This window comes from Lipophrys pholis, assembly GCF_963383615.2.
Source record: "Lipophrys pholis genome assembly, chromosome: 13".
Taxonomy (NCBI): Eukaryota; Metazoa; Chordata; class Actinopteri; order Blenniiformes; family Blenniidae; genus Lipophrys; species Lipophrys pholis.
Genome location: NC_137632.1, coordinates 23,726,805 through 23,742,415, shown reverse-complemented (window position 1 = coordinate 23,742,415; position 15,611 = coordinate 23,726,805). Strand labels below are relative to the sequence as shown.

At 44.4% G+C, this 15,611-nt stretch overlaps 3 protein-coding genes across 7 annotated transcripts; 1 reads left to right on the top strand and 2 right to left on the bottom strand.

The window, feature by feature from the left end:
* Window positions 1–15: 15 nt before the first annotated feature.
* On the bottom strand, window positions 16–4,716 carry osgepl1 (O-sialoglycoprotein endopeptidase-like 1). 2 transcript variants are annotated; one of them, XM_080478727.1, is made up of 7 exons: window positions 3,842–4,716; window positions 3,173–3,560; window positions 2,296–2,500; window positions 2,053–2,201; window positions 1,727–1,857; window positions 879–950; window positions 16–807 (listed from the first exon to the last, which is right to left on the bottom strand). In XM_080478727.1, the coding sequence occupies exons 1-7, from the start codon at window positions 4,096–4,098 to the stop codon at window positions 723–725; spliced, it is 1,287 nt and encodes a 428-aa protein (XP_080334853.1). In that variant the 5' UTR covers window positions 4,099–4,716; the 3' UTR covers window positions 16–722. The 2 variants fall into 2 exon arrangements, with proteins under 2 accessions (XP_080334853.1, XP_080334854.1); XM_080478728.1 differs by having other exon boundaries at window positions 277–807; window positions 3,853–4,344.
* Window positions 4,556–8,911, top strand: adat3 (adenosine deaminase tRNA specific 3). Of its 3 annotated transcripts, none has more exons than XM_080478729.1 (3): window positions 4,571–4,647; window positions 7,634–7,691; window positions 7,801–8,911. In XM_080478729.1, the coding sequence occupies exons 1-3, from the start codon at window positions 4,604–4,606 to the stop codon at window positions 8,830–8,832; spliced, it is 1,134 nt and encodes a 377-aa protein (XP_080334855.1). In that variant the 5' UTR covers window positions 4,571–4,603; the 3' UTR covers window positions 8,833–8,911. The 3 variants fall into 3 exon arrangements, with proteins under 3 accessions (XP_080334856.1, XP_080334855.1, XP_080334857.1); XM_080478731.1 differs by lacking the exon at window positions 4,571–4,647 and adding an exon at window positions 5,940–6,008; XM_080478730.1 differs by lacking the exon at window positions 7,634–7,691 and having other exon boundaries at window positions 4,556–4,647.
* On the bottom strand, window positions 7,692–15,586 carry ormdl1 (ORMDL sphingolipid biosynthesis regulator 1). Of its 2 annotated transcripts, none has more exons than XM_080478733.1 (4): window positions 15,205–15,586; window positions 14,047–14,226; window positions 10,433–10,584; window positions 7,692–10,334 (listed from the first exon to the last, which is right to left on the bottom strand). In XM_080478733.1, exons 2-4 carry the CDS (start codon window positions 14,218–14,220, stop codon window positions 10,199–10,201), a joined length of 462 nt encoding a protein of 153 aa, XP_080334859.1. In that variant the 5' UTR covers window positions 14,221–14,226; window positions 15,205–15,586; the 3' UTR covers window positions 7,692–10,198. The 2 variants fall into 2 exon arrangements, with proteins under 2 accessions (XP_080334859.1, XP_080334860.1); XM_080478734.1 differs by having other exon boundaries at window positions 8,878–10,334; window positions 15,080–15,311.
* Between the last annotated feature and the right edge of the window lie 25 nt (window positions 15,587–15,611).

Here is a 15,611-nt window from a genome sequence, read left to right as displayed (position 1 = left end):
TGAGACTGTATGTATGGGCAGCTGACTTAATATCACTTATTGAACTTTATTTAAGATATCCTTTTGATTCTGTGTGGAGTCATGAGTCTCCCCCAGGGCTTTATAAAGTTCTGATTCTGTTTCTGATTAAAAAATCACACACAAACACAATTTGGTCATCGGGAGGTTAAAGGGGTTTTCGCCATACAAGAGCAGGTGTAATTGTGGCGGGGCATCGTCCAGTCTGAAGGTGACGCTATAAAAATAAAACTGAATTGAATTATTATTTTTTTTTTTAATACAACATGGTACCATTCACACGTGACCCCGGTTTTGGTTAAGCAGTTACGGGTGATGGGTGGATGAATGATTGAGCTCATCAGGGCTGTTGCTGAGGTTTAAATGCTTAATTGGGCACTTTCTCATTTGACTTATGTCACCTAATATTAAGACCTTGGTGCTTAAAATCGAGACAACTTCTTAAAAATAATAAATGACTCCTTTCTCCTGTGACGTAAAGACGATGATCCTCAGGTAGCGTCAATCAGAAGGAGTCTGAATTAAGTCCTGGTAGTTGACATACTCAGTCACAGTTGTGTTAGTATGAAGGCTTTGTGAGCCTCACAATGATGCTTCACGGGACATTGTTTTCATCCGTTTCAGTCATTTTATAATAAATAGCAGCGCAGTCAGCCTTATTGTTGCAAATACACAGTATCTGCTCTGAGTGGGGGTGGAGTGAGTCAGGTGGGGATCTTGATGTTGACTGAGGGCAGCCTGATGGCTGCTGCTCTCACCTCCGCTGTGACGTCCACACCCAGAGGAGCCCTGAAAGTAAACGTTCACGTGAGCTGGAGCTCAGACGTCACGTCAAACCTCTCTGCACACCGTCCACTTACTTTGGCTGATAGCAGACGTCTGCATCGGGAGGCAGAATTCCTTTTCCTTCTCTCAGACGCTCCACTCCGTTCCTGATTTATGATATATGTCATATTTAATTATACATGTTTACACAATAGATGCAGCATTTTTAAAGCTTTTCCACTGGTGATCACGGCATTATAGATAAACATTGGGGCTGATTGTAGAATTTTTATAGATTTCAAAACTACATTCAGATAAGAGAACCAACCATCTTTTTTTCTCAGATAATCTAAAGAAGTTAACTATCATGACGTGTTTTTAGAGGTGAAAGGTTATTTTGTGGCTCTGGTAGCAGAATTTTCTCTAAAATTCATTGCTGCTTCTGCCATTTTATAGTGAATTATGATGAAAATACACAAATAGGTAAGCTGTTTTTATTTCCGACAAATGTCCTTCATTCAGATAAAAGTATCTCCAAAAATGGATTAATTTGTATTTCTTGTGTAAATACAACATGCCTGTCTAAGTTTTTTATTTTTAATATTAATAAGTCCATCCACACATGATAAAATATACAAAAATTATACACACAAATAAATCGATTTAAATAAATATATCTATATTTTAAGTAAATACATATACACAAAACAAATAATTCCATCGCCAATGTACACACACCTATCTAGACCTACATACTTGCATACACACACATAGAACTACACACGTACACGTATATCTTCCTTAACGTGTCTTAAAAGGGGGCAGGAAGAAGTAAAACTTATTTAATCCTACCCTTTGTCCAATATTCATTATCGAGATCAACACTGCATGCGCTTACTTTGATTTGTTTGTATTCTGAGAGTGTTTCGTGTCCGTCACGTACCAGGCGATCATCACTCCGTTGTCGGTGCAGAACTTGGCCGGCGGGCAGAGCAGCTGCAGCCCCGTCAGATCAGTGATGGTCGACAAAGCCTTGCGGATGTACTGGTTACTTGCGACTCCTCCAGAAAGAACCTAGAAACCAAGAGACACTCTGCTGTTACTCTACACACACTACAACCCCCCCCCCCAAAGACAACAATGGCACATGAGTTCACAAGCCTTTTACGTGGCGCCCCGCCAACTGCACTCAATAATAATACAGAAGTCGAGATAAGCAATGTTATTTCCATGATTTGGATGAATTGTGAAGTGCAGCTTCACACTCACCAGAGTGGGACCGTCGAGCGGCAGCAGGTTGTTCTCCTTGCAGAACAGGATGGCTCGATGTGTGCGCCTCGCCAGGTGAGTGGCCACGGTGTGCTGAGCGGCCGCCGCAATGTCGCTCACACATGTGAGCAGCGTCCCCTCCTGTACACCTGCAACCCAAACACGTCGGCGGCTAGCAGCGAGTCCCTGCTGCTGTGTGTGTATACGCGCTGTCATCAACTGAGTGTGTGTTGATTCTCATGCCTTCCTCGGCCTCCTTCCTCCTGATCTCCTTTGTGATTTGAGTTCGCAGTCCGGAGAAAGAGAAGCAGCAGTCGTGGATGTGTCGGAGAGGCGTCGTGAAGGGGAACCTCAGCCTGTCGCCGTCCTTCGCCAGGAGCTCGATGGCCTGTCCCCCACTCAGAGTGGAGCACCGCGGGTGTTTTATGAGGGACAGACGTCTGGCTACCTGTCCGTCCACAGGAGAACCCTTCATTTTTATTTGTTCACACATTGGATCTCTCGATCATCCTTTCTCCTCTTTATATGCATTTATACGTATATATATTCTCCTTGTAACACTTGCTTAAGTTTTTTTAAAATGCGCGTCTGGGATTACTGTTTGTTTTTATTACCGAGATGAGGAATGAATATGGCTCTATAAGTGCATTGGGAAAAGATGTGGATGGTATAAGATTGCTACCTGGGACAGGTGTGTGTTCATTTGTGGTTATCTGTGAAATAAATCTAAAGTTAAAAAAAAAAAATGCGTAAAAGCTTAGGAAACACTGTTAGATACATTTAAATTAGTAATTATGTTCTATTTTAGATTAGCTGTTTTATTGTTTAGTCATTTCAGTAGTTTGACCACATTTCGATTTAGAAACAAGAAGATACTAGAAATAATGTCTCTTCAAAACAAAAATGTGAGTGAAAGAAAGAGAGTGTGAAAAGTGGTGATGTGCATGTAAAAGAAAGTGTTTGGTAACTCTACTTTTAGTTACTTTTTACTGTCAAGCTACTCCTAGTATCTTTTCATATGTCAACTTTATATGCTTTGCTTTATTTATATTTCTGTATATCCAAGTACAGCATGGACATGGTTGGTGTGACAGGAGGAGGTGAAGTGTTCTTGTCTTACTTTATCCAGAATGTCTCCTGGAGCTTCATCCATCGTTTGGCCCAGAAGCAGAAAGTCGTCGACTCCCCGAGCCACCGCGAGGAGCGAGTGTCCGCCGGAGACGAGCAGGACGAGGAAGGGGAAGGCGACGGGCTGCAGCATCCTGACGGTCAGTGCGTGGGCCTCCATGTGGTGGATGGGGATGAACGGCTTGTTGTGCTGCCTCACAAACGTCTGGCTGAACTGGAGCCCGATGGCCAGGCTCAGAGCCAGACCTGGCTTCACCGTGGTGGCCACAGCCGAGAGCTGTGCGGGGGTCACGCTGCTCCTCCACAAAGCCTCCTGGACCACTCGCTCAATGTGATCTCTGTGCAGCTGCTGAGCGACTGTTGGGATGATGCCACCGGTCCTGCGGTGGACAAGAGAGAAGAGGATATAAAGCCTGTACAAGTAGGACAGGATGAATCTTCTGCTCTGTTGAATTGTTAATATACCATCCTCTAAGACTTGGACGACATTAATGAGTGGTTGAGTGCCAACTACATGCAACTCATTTCTGACAAAATACAAATATGGACCATTGACAGAAACTATGAGATCACACAGTATATTGGACATCTGCTCAGGTTTATCAATTTAGAAACGGTCTCAGGTTAGGTGGTCTTGACTACACCAGTGACACCCACCCACCTCAGATGCACCTCTTTCTGTGAATGGAGGGACTCTCCCAGTATGACCCCGGACTCGTCCACCACAGCAGCTCCAGTGTCATCGCAGCTGGTCTCGATGCCCAGAACCAGCCTGGAGGATGAAGAAGCTTGTCTGGAGGAGGAGGAGGAAGCTGTCAGTGATGAAGGAGCTTGTCTGGAGAAGGATGCTTTGAGCGAAGATGGAGCATGTTGGTGCTGCAGAAACCTCCACACAGACGCTCCTTTCGAGAGGAACATGGAGAAGAACCCCGGGAGCCTGAGTGAGTTTAAACAGATTTAACTCGAGGTGACCTACACTCCCTTCGCCTGAACAAAGCACTAAATATAGACATATATTTAAAGGTATTCTAAAAGTATTTCTACTTCACAAACCAGACGACACAAAGCGCACTTTGGGGAGCCAAAGAAAATCCAGAAAATAAATCCCAGAAAAGACCATGTTTACATGACTTCTTCAGGCATGCCTGAAAACGGTGTCTGTGTGTCACATAGAAATGCTTCCGTCCTTCCACAAAGTTTTCACCTTTATATGCCAACTTGAATTACCACGACAAAAATATCAGCCAATTCTGTTTATCTCATCCATAATGACTGCACACATTTAACGTGGAAGCTGTTTTTTTTTTTTTTTTTTTGATATGTAGAAATATTTAATCCTAGGTCATAAAAGTCGATGCCCCTTTCCCCCACGGACATGTCTATCAGTTGCGCAGACTGCGTGCAGGCGAGTTGCTGGTTTTTCATGTCGAAGCCCATTTTTCCATCAAAGTGTCGATGTCCAAAGAGGTGAGCTGCATTTTTGTGCCTTGTTGTAGTCTTCAGGTTTTGTATTCATGCTCGACTCAGTTCTGTTCCGCTCCCACTACGGATAATATGTTTGTAAGACATTTCCGTGTTGTAAACTGTGCTGCCTTCACGTGGTGTATGAAATATCGTATTTAACGACAGCGCACCGAAATTGTATTATAAATTAATGAGTTCTTGTAAAAACGCTGGTTACATTAAAACTCTTAGTTAACCGAAATAATGAAGTGAACCTCTTGAGTTTGTTTTATTTGTTTCTCTTCGATCTGAGGAAATATATATATATATAACTATGAACCTGAATGCTGACTGGTTGTTGTTTGCACATTTTCGAAAACTGCAGAGGCTCTATAAAGAAAACATATTGAGAAAATGTGTGTGATTTTGGTGGTAACTATGACGGAAAGCAAATCAATCACATCGAACTAAAAACGTTTTTACTCTTGATAAGTTCTATTTTACGATACCCCTGAATGCATCATTGAATAGTCGTTCCTTTGGCTGTTTGGGACTTTTTCTTACAATCTGGCATTTTATCCACAAAAAACAGGTCGGCAATCACTATATATGCATTGTCACATTTCAAAGAGATCATAGGATATGTTTGACGTGCTTTCAGTACGGTATTGGAGTATTTTAAAAGGCTGTGGGGAGCGACAAATCCGTAGGTGGAGGGGCTTGCAGCGTTAAAGCTTATTTTACACGTTTATTATAATTAGCACGTTTGCCAAATCATCTGCACATTTGAATTAATATTTTTTCAGGTATTAATGGGATTTGTATATGCTATCAAACGTGACTGTAGCTGGATAATATGGGGTTTTAATAAGAATTTCATGTTAACTTTTCCTGAAGGAGGCATGGAGCACCCTTCTAGTATTGTGGAGGAGCTGAGGCAGTTTGTCCTAACTGACGCCCCGCCGACAGTCTATTACATCCCAGATTTCATATCCGAGGAAGAGGAGTCGTACCTCCTGCAGCAGGTCTACAAGTCTCCCAAAACCAAATGGACCCAGCTGTCGGGGAGAAGGCTGCAGAACTGGGGAGGACTCCCCCATCCTAAAGGCATGGTGGCTGAGAGGATCCCTGACTGGCTCCTGAAGCACTGCGAGAAGATCTCCTCCCTCGGTGCCTTTTGCGGGAAAACTGCCAATCACGTGTTGGTGAATGAGTACAGACAAGGAGAGGGGATTATGCCCCATGAAGACGGCCCGCTGTACCACCCCACCGTCACCACCATCAGCCTGGGCTCTCACACCCTGCTGGACTTCTACACGCCCGTCAGCAGCTCAGAAGGCGAGGCGCCGCAGACGGAGGAGAACCGCTACCAGTTCTCCTTGCTGGTGAGGCCGCGCAGCCTTCTGATCCTGCAGGACGACATGTACCAGCGCCTCCTCCATGGCATTCAGGGCTGTGACCAGGACACGCTCACAGATAAGGTGGTGAACTTATGCCCTGCCAAGGCCGTGACAGGAGACACTCTGACCCGGGGCACCAGGGTGTCACTGACCATCCGGCACATTCCTAAAGTTATGAAGGCAAAGCTCATGCTGGGAAAAAAGTAAAAGACTGTGCAGACGCCACAGCATATTGCATATATAACATTTCTCTTAGAGTGCAACTCAATCTAAACGTGTCCTCACTTTCTGTCATTACTTTGTAGAGAACTGCATTTATGGTTGTGCTATGAAAATGTACCACAATGGTAAATGTATATCTCATTTTTGTCATAAAACAACAAAGGTCAATGATAGGTGTTGGTTATTTCATTCAAAGGTTTTAAGTTTCTATATTTTGAATTGAGAAAACAAATGCTGCGTAAATCAAGCTTTTCAACACTTTCACATGGTCTCATTGGTCCAAAAACATTGTATTCAAAGTTCATGTCAACAAATCCAGCTTTTCCTTGATTTTGAATATTGGAACATAGGAGCTCCATTCAGAATCTGCTGTGTCTGTGTGAGCTGGACTGGCTCCACACACACATGCCCATCTTGGGAAGAGGAGGAAGTACTTCCTCTGGTGGTGCCGTGTGCCAGAGCAGAGCGGCCTAATTGTGGGTCAAATGGAGGGCCTACCTTGATTGTGATTGGCTAAACCCCAAATGACATTATATAGAGTTCTGAATGGCTCGTTGGACCAACACACTTTTTAAAAACAAACAAGCCGGGGACAGGGAGGACAGACTTTCTTTACTTCTGGGGCGTCATTCTAGGTATGAGGACAATTATCACTGTTGGGAAAACTATTAAGTTAATTCTGCACAATATGTCTTTTCCTGACACTTTCAGGAATTCATTCATGAAAAAAGTTGGTTTATACTTTGTTTACTGAAAAAACTTAAATCAACAGCATTGTTGTGGTGATTTGATGAATTTTGCTTTGCATCTTCATAATAGTATGTATGCTTGGTGGAAACTTTGAATAAAACCAGATATCATGCACCACTAACTGTTTTGGGAGACGTCTCTGTGATGTGCTGCTGCAGGTTGATCTACTCATGGTAACACGCTTATCCAGTGAACGCATCCTTAGCTGAGGTTCATTACTAAAATAATCAAAATTTGACTAGTCTGGACTCTGCAATATCCCGAAACAGTCACCTAATGACAAAGTTGCAAACTGCATCTGTGCAATATGTGGTTTGCCCATTAGATGGCACTAATTTTAAATTTCTTTTTACAGGCATGCATGAGTTGATTCAATGTGAATTTAAAAGAATCACCCTATTTTTTTTTTTTTTATATATATAAATCACAGCTTGAATAACTTGTACTGATCAGAAAGATCTACAATTCAGAGAAAACGACTGAAGTGACAATATGAAAATGTGTTTTTGGGGAGTTGAGCTTGTGTAAGTCAGGTGGCTCCCCACCTGATGTCCAATATCTTTTATTCTGAAGCCTACTTATTTTGTATGTTGGTCAAAGTGTGTTTCTGACCGCGGTTGTCTTCGTTCTGATCACAGAAGAACATCTACAACATTTCCTGCTGGGTCGACAGAAAAATCATTGAAAGCCAAAAATGTATGACAGTAAATTTGTTTTAAGATTTCAGGCTTATTAAAGTACATTAAACTGATGTACTCATTTTAAAAAGTAAATTAAGCCATTTGTTTTATGTCTACACTTGTAGGACACCAGAACGATGGAGCCGCAGACGAAGCGCTGGAAAGGCCACGCCCCCTCCTGGGTGGCTTATCCGGTGCTGTCGGACGAACAGTCACAGGACGTGGAGCTGGTCGACGCGTTCGCCGTGCCCATCGTCGACAAGAAAGAGACGTCCCGGCTGGTCAGGGAGCTGAACGGCCTCTACCCTCTGAACGGCCTTCAGCACATCAAGAGGGTGCGAGCGTGCAAGGACCAGGGGAAGCTTCACCCTCTGGAAGTCCTCGTGTGTCTCGTCAGTGAAGCACCAGATGTGAAGGAGGTCACCATCGACTCGCTGCTGCCCCCGGAGGCTGTCGGACGCGACGGGTTGGGTGAACCGTTTGTGGTGAGCGTCCCCGCGCGTCCCCCTTTGACCCGACCACAGTTTGAGCTCGCCAGCCAACACTGGCCCACGTCGTTTCACGAGGACAAACAGGTGACGGTGGCCCTGCGAGGAGAGCTCTTCAGCCCCCTACAGAAGGCCACCATGCACACGTACATGACGTGTGCCGTGGCGGCGGCCACAGCCGCGAGGGAGCTGGGGATGGCGGCCGTTGGGGCGGTCATGGTCGACCCTGTGACCGACAGCGTGGTTGCAGTGGGTCACGACTGCCGGGGCGACCACCCTTTACATCACGCAGTCATGGTCTGCGTCGACCTGGTGGCTCGGAGCCAGGGCGGCGGCTGCTACTCCTTTGACGGCTACACAGCTTGTGGATTTACTCCGAGTGAAAGTCGGGACACTCCGGATTCAGACCAGGGCTCCCAGCCGTACATATGCACAGGGTACGACCTCTACGTGACCAGGGAGCCTTGTGTCATGTGTGCCATGGCGCTGGTTCACTCCCGGATCGGTCGGGTTTTCTACGGGACGGCCTCTGCTGACGGGGCCTTAGGGACCAAGTTCAAGATCCACACTCGGAGAGATCTGAACCATCGCTTCGAGGTTTACAGAGGAGTGTCGAGCAAGGAGTGCGAGGAACTTCACACTTCCATTATTGAAAAAGACCGTTTTTAAGGAAGGGAAGAATAAATGTTACTCTGGCAGATCTCAAATTGTTTTACAAACTATTGTGATAAAGTTTTTATTCAAGGTGACGCTTCCATTACGTGTGTGTGTGTGAAGAGTTCTCATGGTCAATTCTTTTTTGCATGCTCGATGCAGGAAGTGTGAAGGAAGACGACCACTAAAAGCTATCATGGTGGCCAACAAAACATCTTAGTAAAATAACGTGCTAAAAGCTGAATAAGTTATGAGCAGGCCTAGTTTCATATCGAAGATACAGGAATGATTAGAGGCGACGGTTTATTCTATGTTTTGGAAATCTAAAATACCGCACTTCACTGCTGACCGAGTGTAGTCGGGGTAAAGCCTGAACACGTCAGCAGTCCACTCCCAACACAATCACACGATTTTTGACCGAAAAGTTTGCTCAGGAAGAACATGCAAACTCCAGTGAGAGGCCTGAACTCGGCGGGTGGAGGGCACAAACATTTTTTAATAAGATTAAGAACAAGAAATAAAGGACAACGAGCTATGAACGAAAAAAGCAGGACTAGCTGCCTCGATTATAGCAAAAAGTCGTGATCTAAAGAAGAGCAGCTACACGTGTGCAAGCGTCCCTCGGTAAACACTTCAACCTGACGACGACGCTCCTCTTTCCTATGTAAAGGACGATTACTCTCCAACAGACAAGAACAAAAACTACACTGAATAGGGCCTGCTTGGCATTAAATTATGTGATTCACACACGGAGGAAATCGTGCAAATTAAAGAATGACTTTTTTTTGACACCCGCTACAAAATGAGACTGTACCAAGAAACACGGAGCCCGTCCCAAGCTCCGACCCCCACAAAGTAAACATCTTGGAAAAATACATCTGGAATATCTGTGTGGCTAGAAACACTCAATCTGTGTCACCGTGTGAAAGGAGGCTGAAGAAAAAGGGAGAGAAAGTCAACCGAAAGCCCCGCTGACGCCCGGGCCAGCCCGGGCCGGCGCAGGTTCACTAATACATCGTTAAATATTCACATAAGTTAGTAATGCGTATGGCGTCCTGTCGTCTACACACAGCTCCCGTTTGTCTAGTTTAAAATAATTTGGTTGAGACACACTGGATGACTGACACACGTCAGCCGGATGGACTCTTGTGTTTCCCGTCGGTTACAGAGACTTGTGGCAGCCCGTCGTAGTCCAGATCACTCCACCACAAAAAACCTCGTCACACGTTCAATAACAGGTCGATCCAATCACGCTCAAATTTGTTGCAAAGTCTTTCCTCGGCTGGACCGAGTTCACGAGCCCACCCGCCAAAGTCTCGGTGAGTCCCAATGGGAAACACGACGCGGGAACTCGCTTCCGCCCCCCGGCGCCAAGTGAGCTTTAATACTTATTGATGCCGAAGAGCCGCACTCCGTGCAGCTGTGGCAGCTTGGGGATGAGCACGCTCAGGAGGGACGCCGTGTTGATGACGAAGTGCGTCGTGTCGTACTTTGTGTAGAAACTGGCCAGGAAGTACCTGTCGGGAAGAGAAGAACAGCCCGGTGAGGAGGAGCAGCCGAACCCGAGTCCCCGTCACTTCCCCCCCCCCTTGTGTGCCGTGTCAGGGATACGCACAGAATGATGGGGGAGATGGTGAAGAACTTCCTGGATGAGGTGAACTGCACGCCGTAGTCCAGCTGCTCCCAGTGAGTGAGGAGGCGGGCCTTTCCCTGGTCCGGGGTCTCGAACGGAGTTCCTTTGACTGCATGCATGAAGACGTACATTCCCTGAGGGGGCGGACACAGACTCAGTCAGGATGCCGTGTGGAAACAACGCGCGAGATAATCCTTTCATTATGAACACAGTCCGTCATTACGGTCACAAACTGAAGAGCTTCAAGCTTTTCTTTTCATTTTAATTGTGATCATTGTGACACAAAAGGTAAAAAAGATCATTTTTCAAAATCAGCACATTTTAATATGTAGTAATACTGTATTTTTAATTTTCATGATGAAAAGGTTTAATATATTTGCAATTTATGTGTAATAGATTTATAATCAAGTTTAACAGTTCAGATTAATTAGTTTTTCCCCACAAGGGGCAATTCATTTGAAGCTTCCCAGTCTACATTCATGCATACAGTCAGTCTCAACATGAATAAATAATTAATCTTTCAAGGAGACATTTTAAGTATGGGACAGAGGGACATGTCACAACGTTATAAGTGGCCTGCATATAAAACCAGATAAGATACAAGATAAATCACATATGGTAAAATAAACAATATAAAAACTGTGATAAACAAAACTTTTACAAGTCTGTTTTTCCAGTGTGTTGAAACAGTCCTGACATTAAGCTTTACTAAATAGAAACGTCTTGAGTCTGGCCTTAAAAGTAGAGACGGTTTCAGCTAATGACAAACCTTTAAAAAAAATAAACTTTAATAACAAAACCTCTCAGAGTGACGTGGATAGACACAACCGGTCTCCTGTTGAAAAAGTTACATGAGTCTGAGTTCAGTACATAAAGCAAAGTGCACAGAACCTGATCCATGGATTTATGACTGAACTCTTATGACTAGATCAGATCACCTCAGTCGGACTCTGTGAGCTCCAAAGGGAAATAAAAGTAGTATAAAATGAGGAGCAGTTGCTGGATTAAACTCTTATCTCTCCCTATCAATATGATAATGCAGATGACAGTAATGATGACGGGCGTGAGATTATGAATTGGCACACTTCGATGCCAGTGAAAGTAAAAGCTCATCGTTTTGCTGTGTAAGCGCCTAGTTAATGCAAAGGTCTTTTTGGTGAAAGCGTATCAAATCTTAAGAAGCCCTGAATGGATTTCTAACGGAGAAGCTGGATTTATCTTTACAGTTTTTATGTGTCCTGATTGGTTACAGGCCAGTTAAAGTATGTAAACAAGGATCACTGGATAACTCCTTGGATTTGGGTACACCCTGGACTGGTCACTGCTTCCCGACAGAGCAAACATGCTCACATTCACATCCGAAATCCAATTTTAGCGTCAAAAATTAACCTAAACTCTGTGTTTTTTTGGGGGGGGGGGGTTTCTACTCTGGGAGGAAACGTGAAGAAAACCGATGCATGTAAAGGCAGAACGTGCAAACGTGTCACAGAAAGGCCCTGAAGCCTCAACCTGGGAATATTCTCACTCTGAAGGCATCAACATCTGCACAACGTGGTACAGTTTTCCACAGAATCAAGTGAAGAGTTATTGTCAAAGAATTTCCATCACAATTTCCAAGAACTAAGGCCTGAGGCAACGCGTGACCCATTTCAAGTCTATACTAAACTTCCACTTGCGTCATGAGACGGGTATTCTTCAAGATTCAAATCTGTATAAGTGTAACATGAGGTTTTAAAATGAAAAAAACAAAACATTGGTATTAGAATTTCCCGTGGGCTCGCCACCTGCAGGAAAGGTTCTTAATGGGTGCAATGTGATCTGGGTGACAGTGTTCAGACTGCCACCCCCACGACCCAGAAACAGATAAGCAGGAGAAAATGGATGGATGGACGGATTTATGGTATTAGAATATAATAGAAATACTATTAATCCCTGGGAGAAATTCTTGTTTGAGAAACAATTGGGAGATGGGGACAATATCGATGGGTATTTTGCACACTGGTTAAACCACTGTACGGTGCCACAATGTCTTATTCCTAAACCACTATAAGGTTATACAGCTAGAGAGCACATATGATTTGTCTCACATCAAGCAGTAATTTGAAGAAACCAAAAGCACTGAAAAGCAGAACTCGTTTCATACAAGTCAGATCAGGGGTGTCAAACATAAAGTCCGTGGGCCAAAACCGACCCCCAAGAGGCTCCAATCCGGCCGACAAACCACCGCGCAAACTGAAGAAATTTATGATAACAGACTTTTAAAAAAACTAATTTCTTAACAGTAGCTAACACAACACAACACAACACAACACTGAGACCCGAGCTGAGAAATCAGTGATGCTGCCATGAAAGCGCGTTTCCTCATTGCTATCAAACTGGCCTCAAAACCATGAGCTCATAATGCGACAGCTATAGGAGAAGCTTTTTGGGATGTTTCACTGTATTTTGCAACAGAAATTGACTTTATGTTCAGATTGACACAACATATATTTCCAAAAAATATCCCAGTTGCTTCCAGAGTGCCATCATATTGTGATGGGTTGAATCATAACCCTGTAACACACACTCTATCACCTGGTCATTACTAACAACCAGCCCCCACACACATAATATCCTGTTATTGTTTCTAACATCTGATTATTGTTGCAATTTCTGGATTTTCTATATTTGTGTTGTATTCTTTCTTTCAATGACTCAGGGAGCCTTCAAGGTCTCATTGTACTGCGTATATTTACAATACTGTACAGCAGTCAGTTGGTTCAAGCATATAAACACAGTATGTGAGGCCTTTGTATGTGTGTCTTATTCCTGTTGAAGCTTTGAAGCTTGTGCTTCCTTTACACTTTTGATGTAAACTATTATAAACACTCTTTCAGTTACACCAAGGGGCTGCTTTTCCTCTAGAAACCCAACAGCTCCTTTCTCGTACTTCAGATGCTTACAATATTGATAAACACAAAATCAGTAGCCAAACAACAGAACTTAGAATAAATTGTTCTTTTTTTTTTTTTTTTTTACAAATCCAGCTGGCTATCTTGGGCCTGACACTAATTTCTAATTGCATGCTTCTATGTCAAAACCTAGGAATTCAGCTTGAGCTGGAGCCGCACAGAGGGAAAAGCAATGAAGCCAAAACGCTGACATGAAGCCAAGACCTAATCAGCACACTGCCGCTGTATTGTGGAGGAAAACAATAGACTATAGTTGACCTTAGCCGTTACTGTTAATAGCCTTCCGTATTGGCTGCGATACACAACCCTCGCAGACCGCTTCTCCATCGCTCTGTTCAATGAGCTCACACCCGGCGACTCCGTTACATGGCTGACCTCAAGTGAGAAATAAACACAGAGCTGTCGTCTGCAGAACTCGCTCGGTGTGGGGAAGTTATTCAAATAGGTCACAAGGCCGGCCTCTCCAAATCAAAGCATATCTTGACAGGCCCACACAAGCAAGGTGGCAGACAGCGAGCGGCCTGTTCCACTCAACATGCATGGAGTCTTGGGATAGCTTGAACCGCCAGCAGCCACCCCTGCTGTTCACAACGGTTGTGTTGAAGTCGACCGATGAACTGGCCCCGTCTACACAGACTCACTTACAAAGTTGTGGATGACATTCGTCAAGGTCCACACCACCGGCACGCTGAAGAAGGGAATACTCAGGAGCACGATGTGAAGGATCCCGACACCGAGGGCGTAGGTCAGCCAGATCCCCCGACTGTTCATCACCCGAGTGTTGGGGTTCACCTCACTGTGTGCCACGCCCACATTCATTCTGCTCTGTGGACACAGAGAGAGGCACAATGCAGAGATTCTATTAGATGTCAGCTTGCAAGTAGCACAAAGACAGTCACCGTCACAACAAGCTCTCAAAATGTTACAGGACAAAGAAACTGCAATCAAATTCTGATTTCTACTTTTTACATTGTGTAATTTCTTTTTTTTTAAAGAACCAATGTTAACAGTGTAGCACTTTGGCTGCAATGCAAGTCCAAATGTGATTACAGCAACAAAAAGAGGGGCACATTGTGTAATCCTGCTGGACTCTGCCCCCAGGCACACTTTCAGCTGCCAGATGGGATTAAAGAATCAGAAATGGAACCCAGATTCAGGTCATTATTACTACAGGAGGGACTCGTGCACAAATATATACGTAAAGATGTTAGTTTAGTCCTGTTTTTTTTTAAATATCAGATTACATCAGAATGAATAGATGTTTTCAGGTCTGCACTTGTGGGAGCAGATGAGCTGCAGATTTAAATCTACATATATAGACAGTCATCGCGTCTCCATATCTTCTTAATGTCATGTGAAGGTATCAGCTCCATGGAGGCTCTTGTCTGCACACCTGAACAAACACTCTCGGCAGGTGAAGTGACGGCTCTGATAACGATCTAATCCATATAGAAACGCAGAAAAATCCCCCATCAACAGTTTGCAGTTATTAACAACATGGAGCCGTTGACACCAGCTTCGTCTATTTACTGATTTATATTCTCGACCACAGCAAACTAAACGATCTTTACCGAAGCCTGCAACCAAACTGTTTATGCTTTCAAAGACGCCGCGTGTCAAAGTGATATTATCGGTGTCTTGAGGCCCGCTTTGCCCCGATATGAAGCGGTGTAAACACCTCGTCGTGCTTCGTCTCCAGCACATAGCCTGACCCGATTCGCCGCCGCTGAACAAAACGGGCTCTCGAGGCGGCCTCCGAGTGGAGCCGCGGACGGCCTGCGACAGCCGGCGTGGTGGACTTACGGAGAGCAGCGAGCAGTGGACGTGTAAAACAGGCAGACTGCTGCGGGGAGAAAAGGCTTGTCCTCCTGTTGTTGTGCCCTGCTCGCAGCAGTCGCAGTCCGCTCGACGTAACTGAGCGAGGAGGAAGGAGACCTGGTTTCAAGGCACCGAGAGGAGGGCGTTTGACACCCCGAGGTTTGACTTCTCAGGCGAAATTGTGTTCAAAGTTAATCAAGCGGTGTTGAAGGTCGGGATACATGTATTTTAATTATATATTAAACCTTATGCGTTTGTCTTAAGATATACAGGGATGAGCTTAAAAATAAAAAGGTTTTTTAACGACTTTAAAATGCCTGCAAGGCTATATTCAGAGATAAAAAAAATTAAGTTTTGCTGTTAGCCCGCCCTCGTTGTCACTTTCAGCCAAT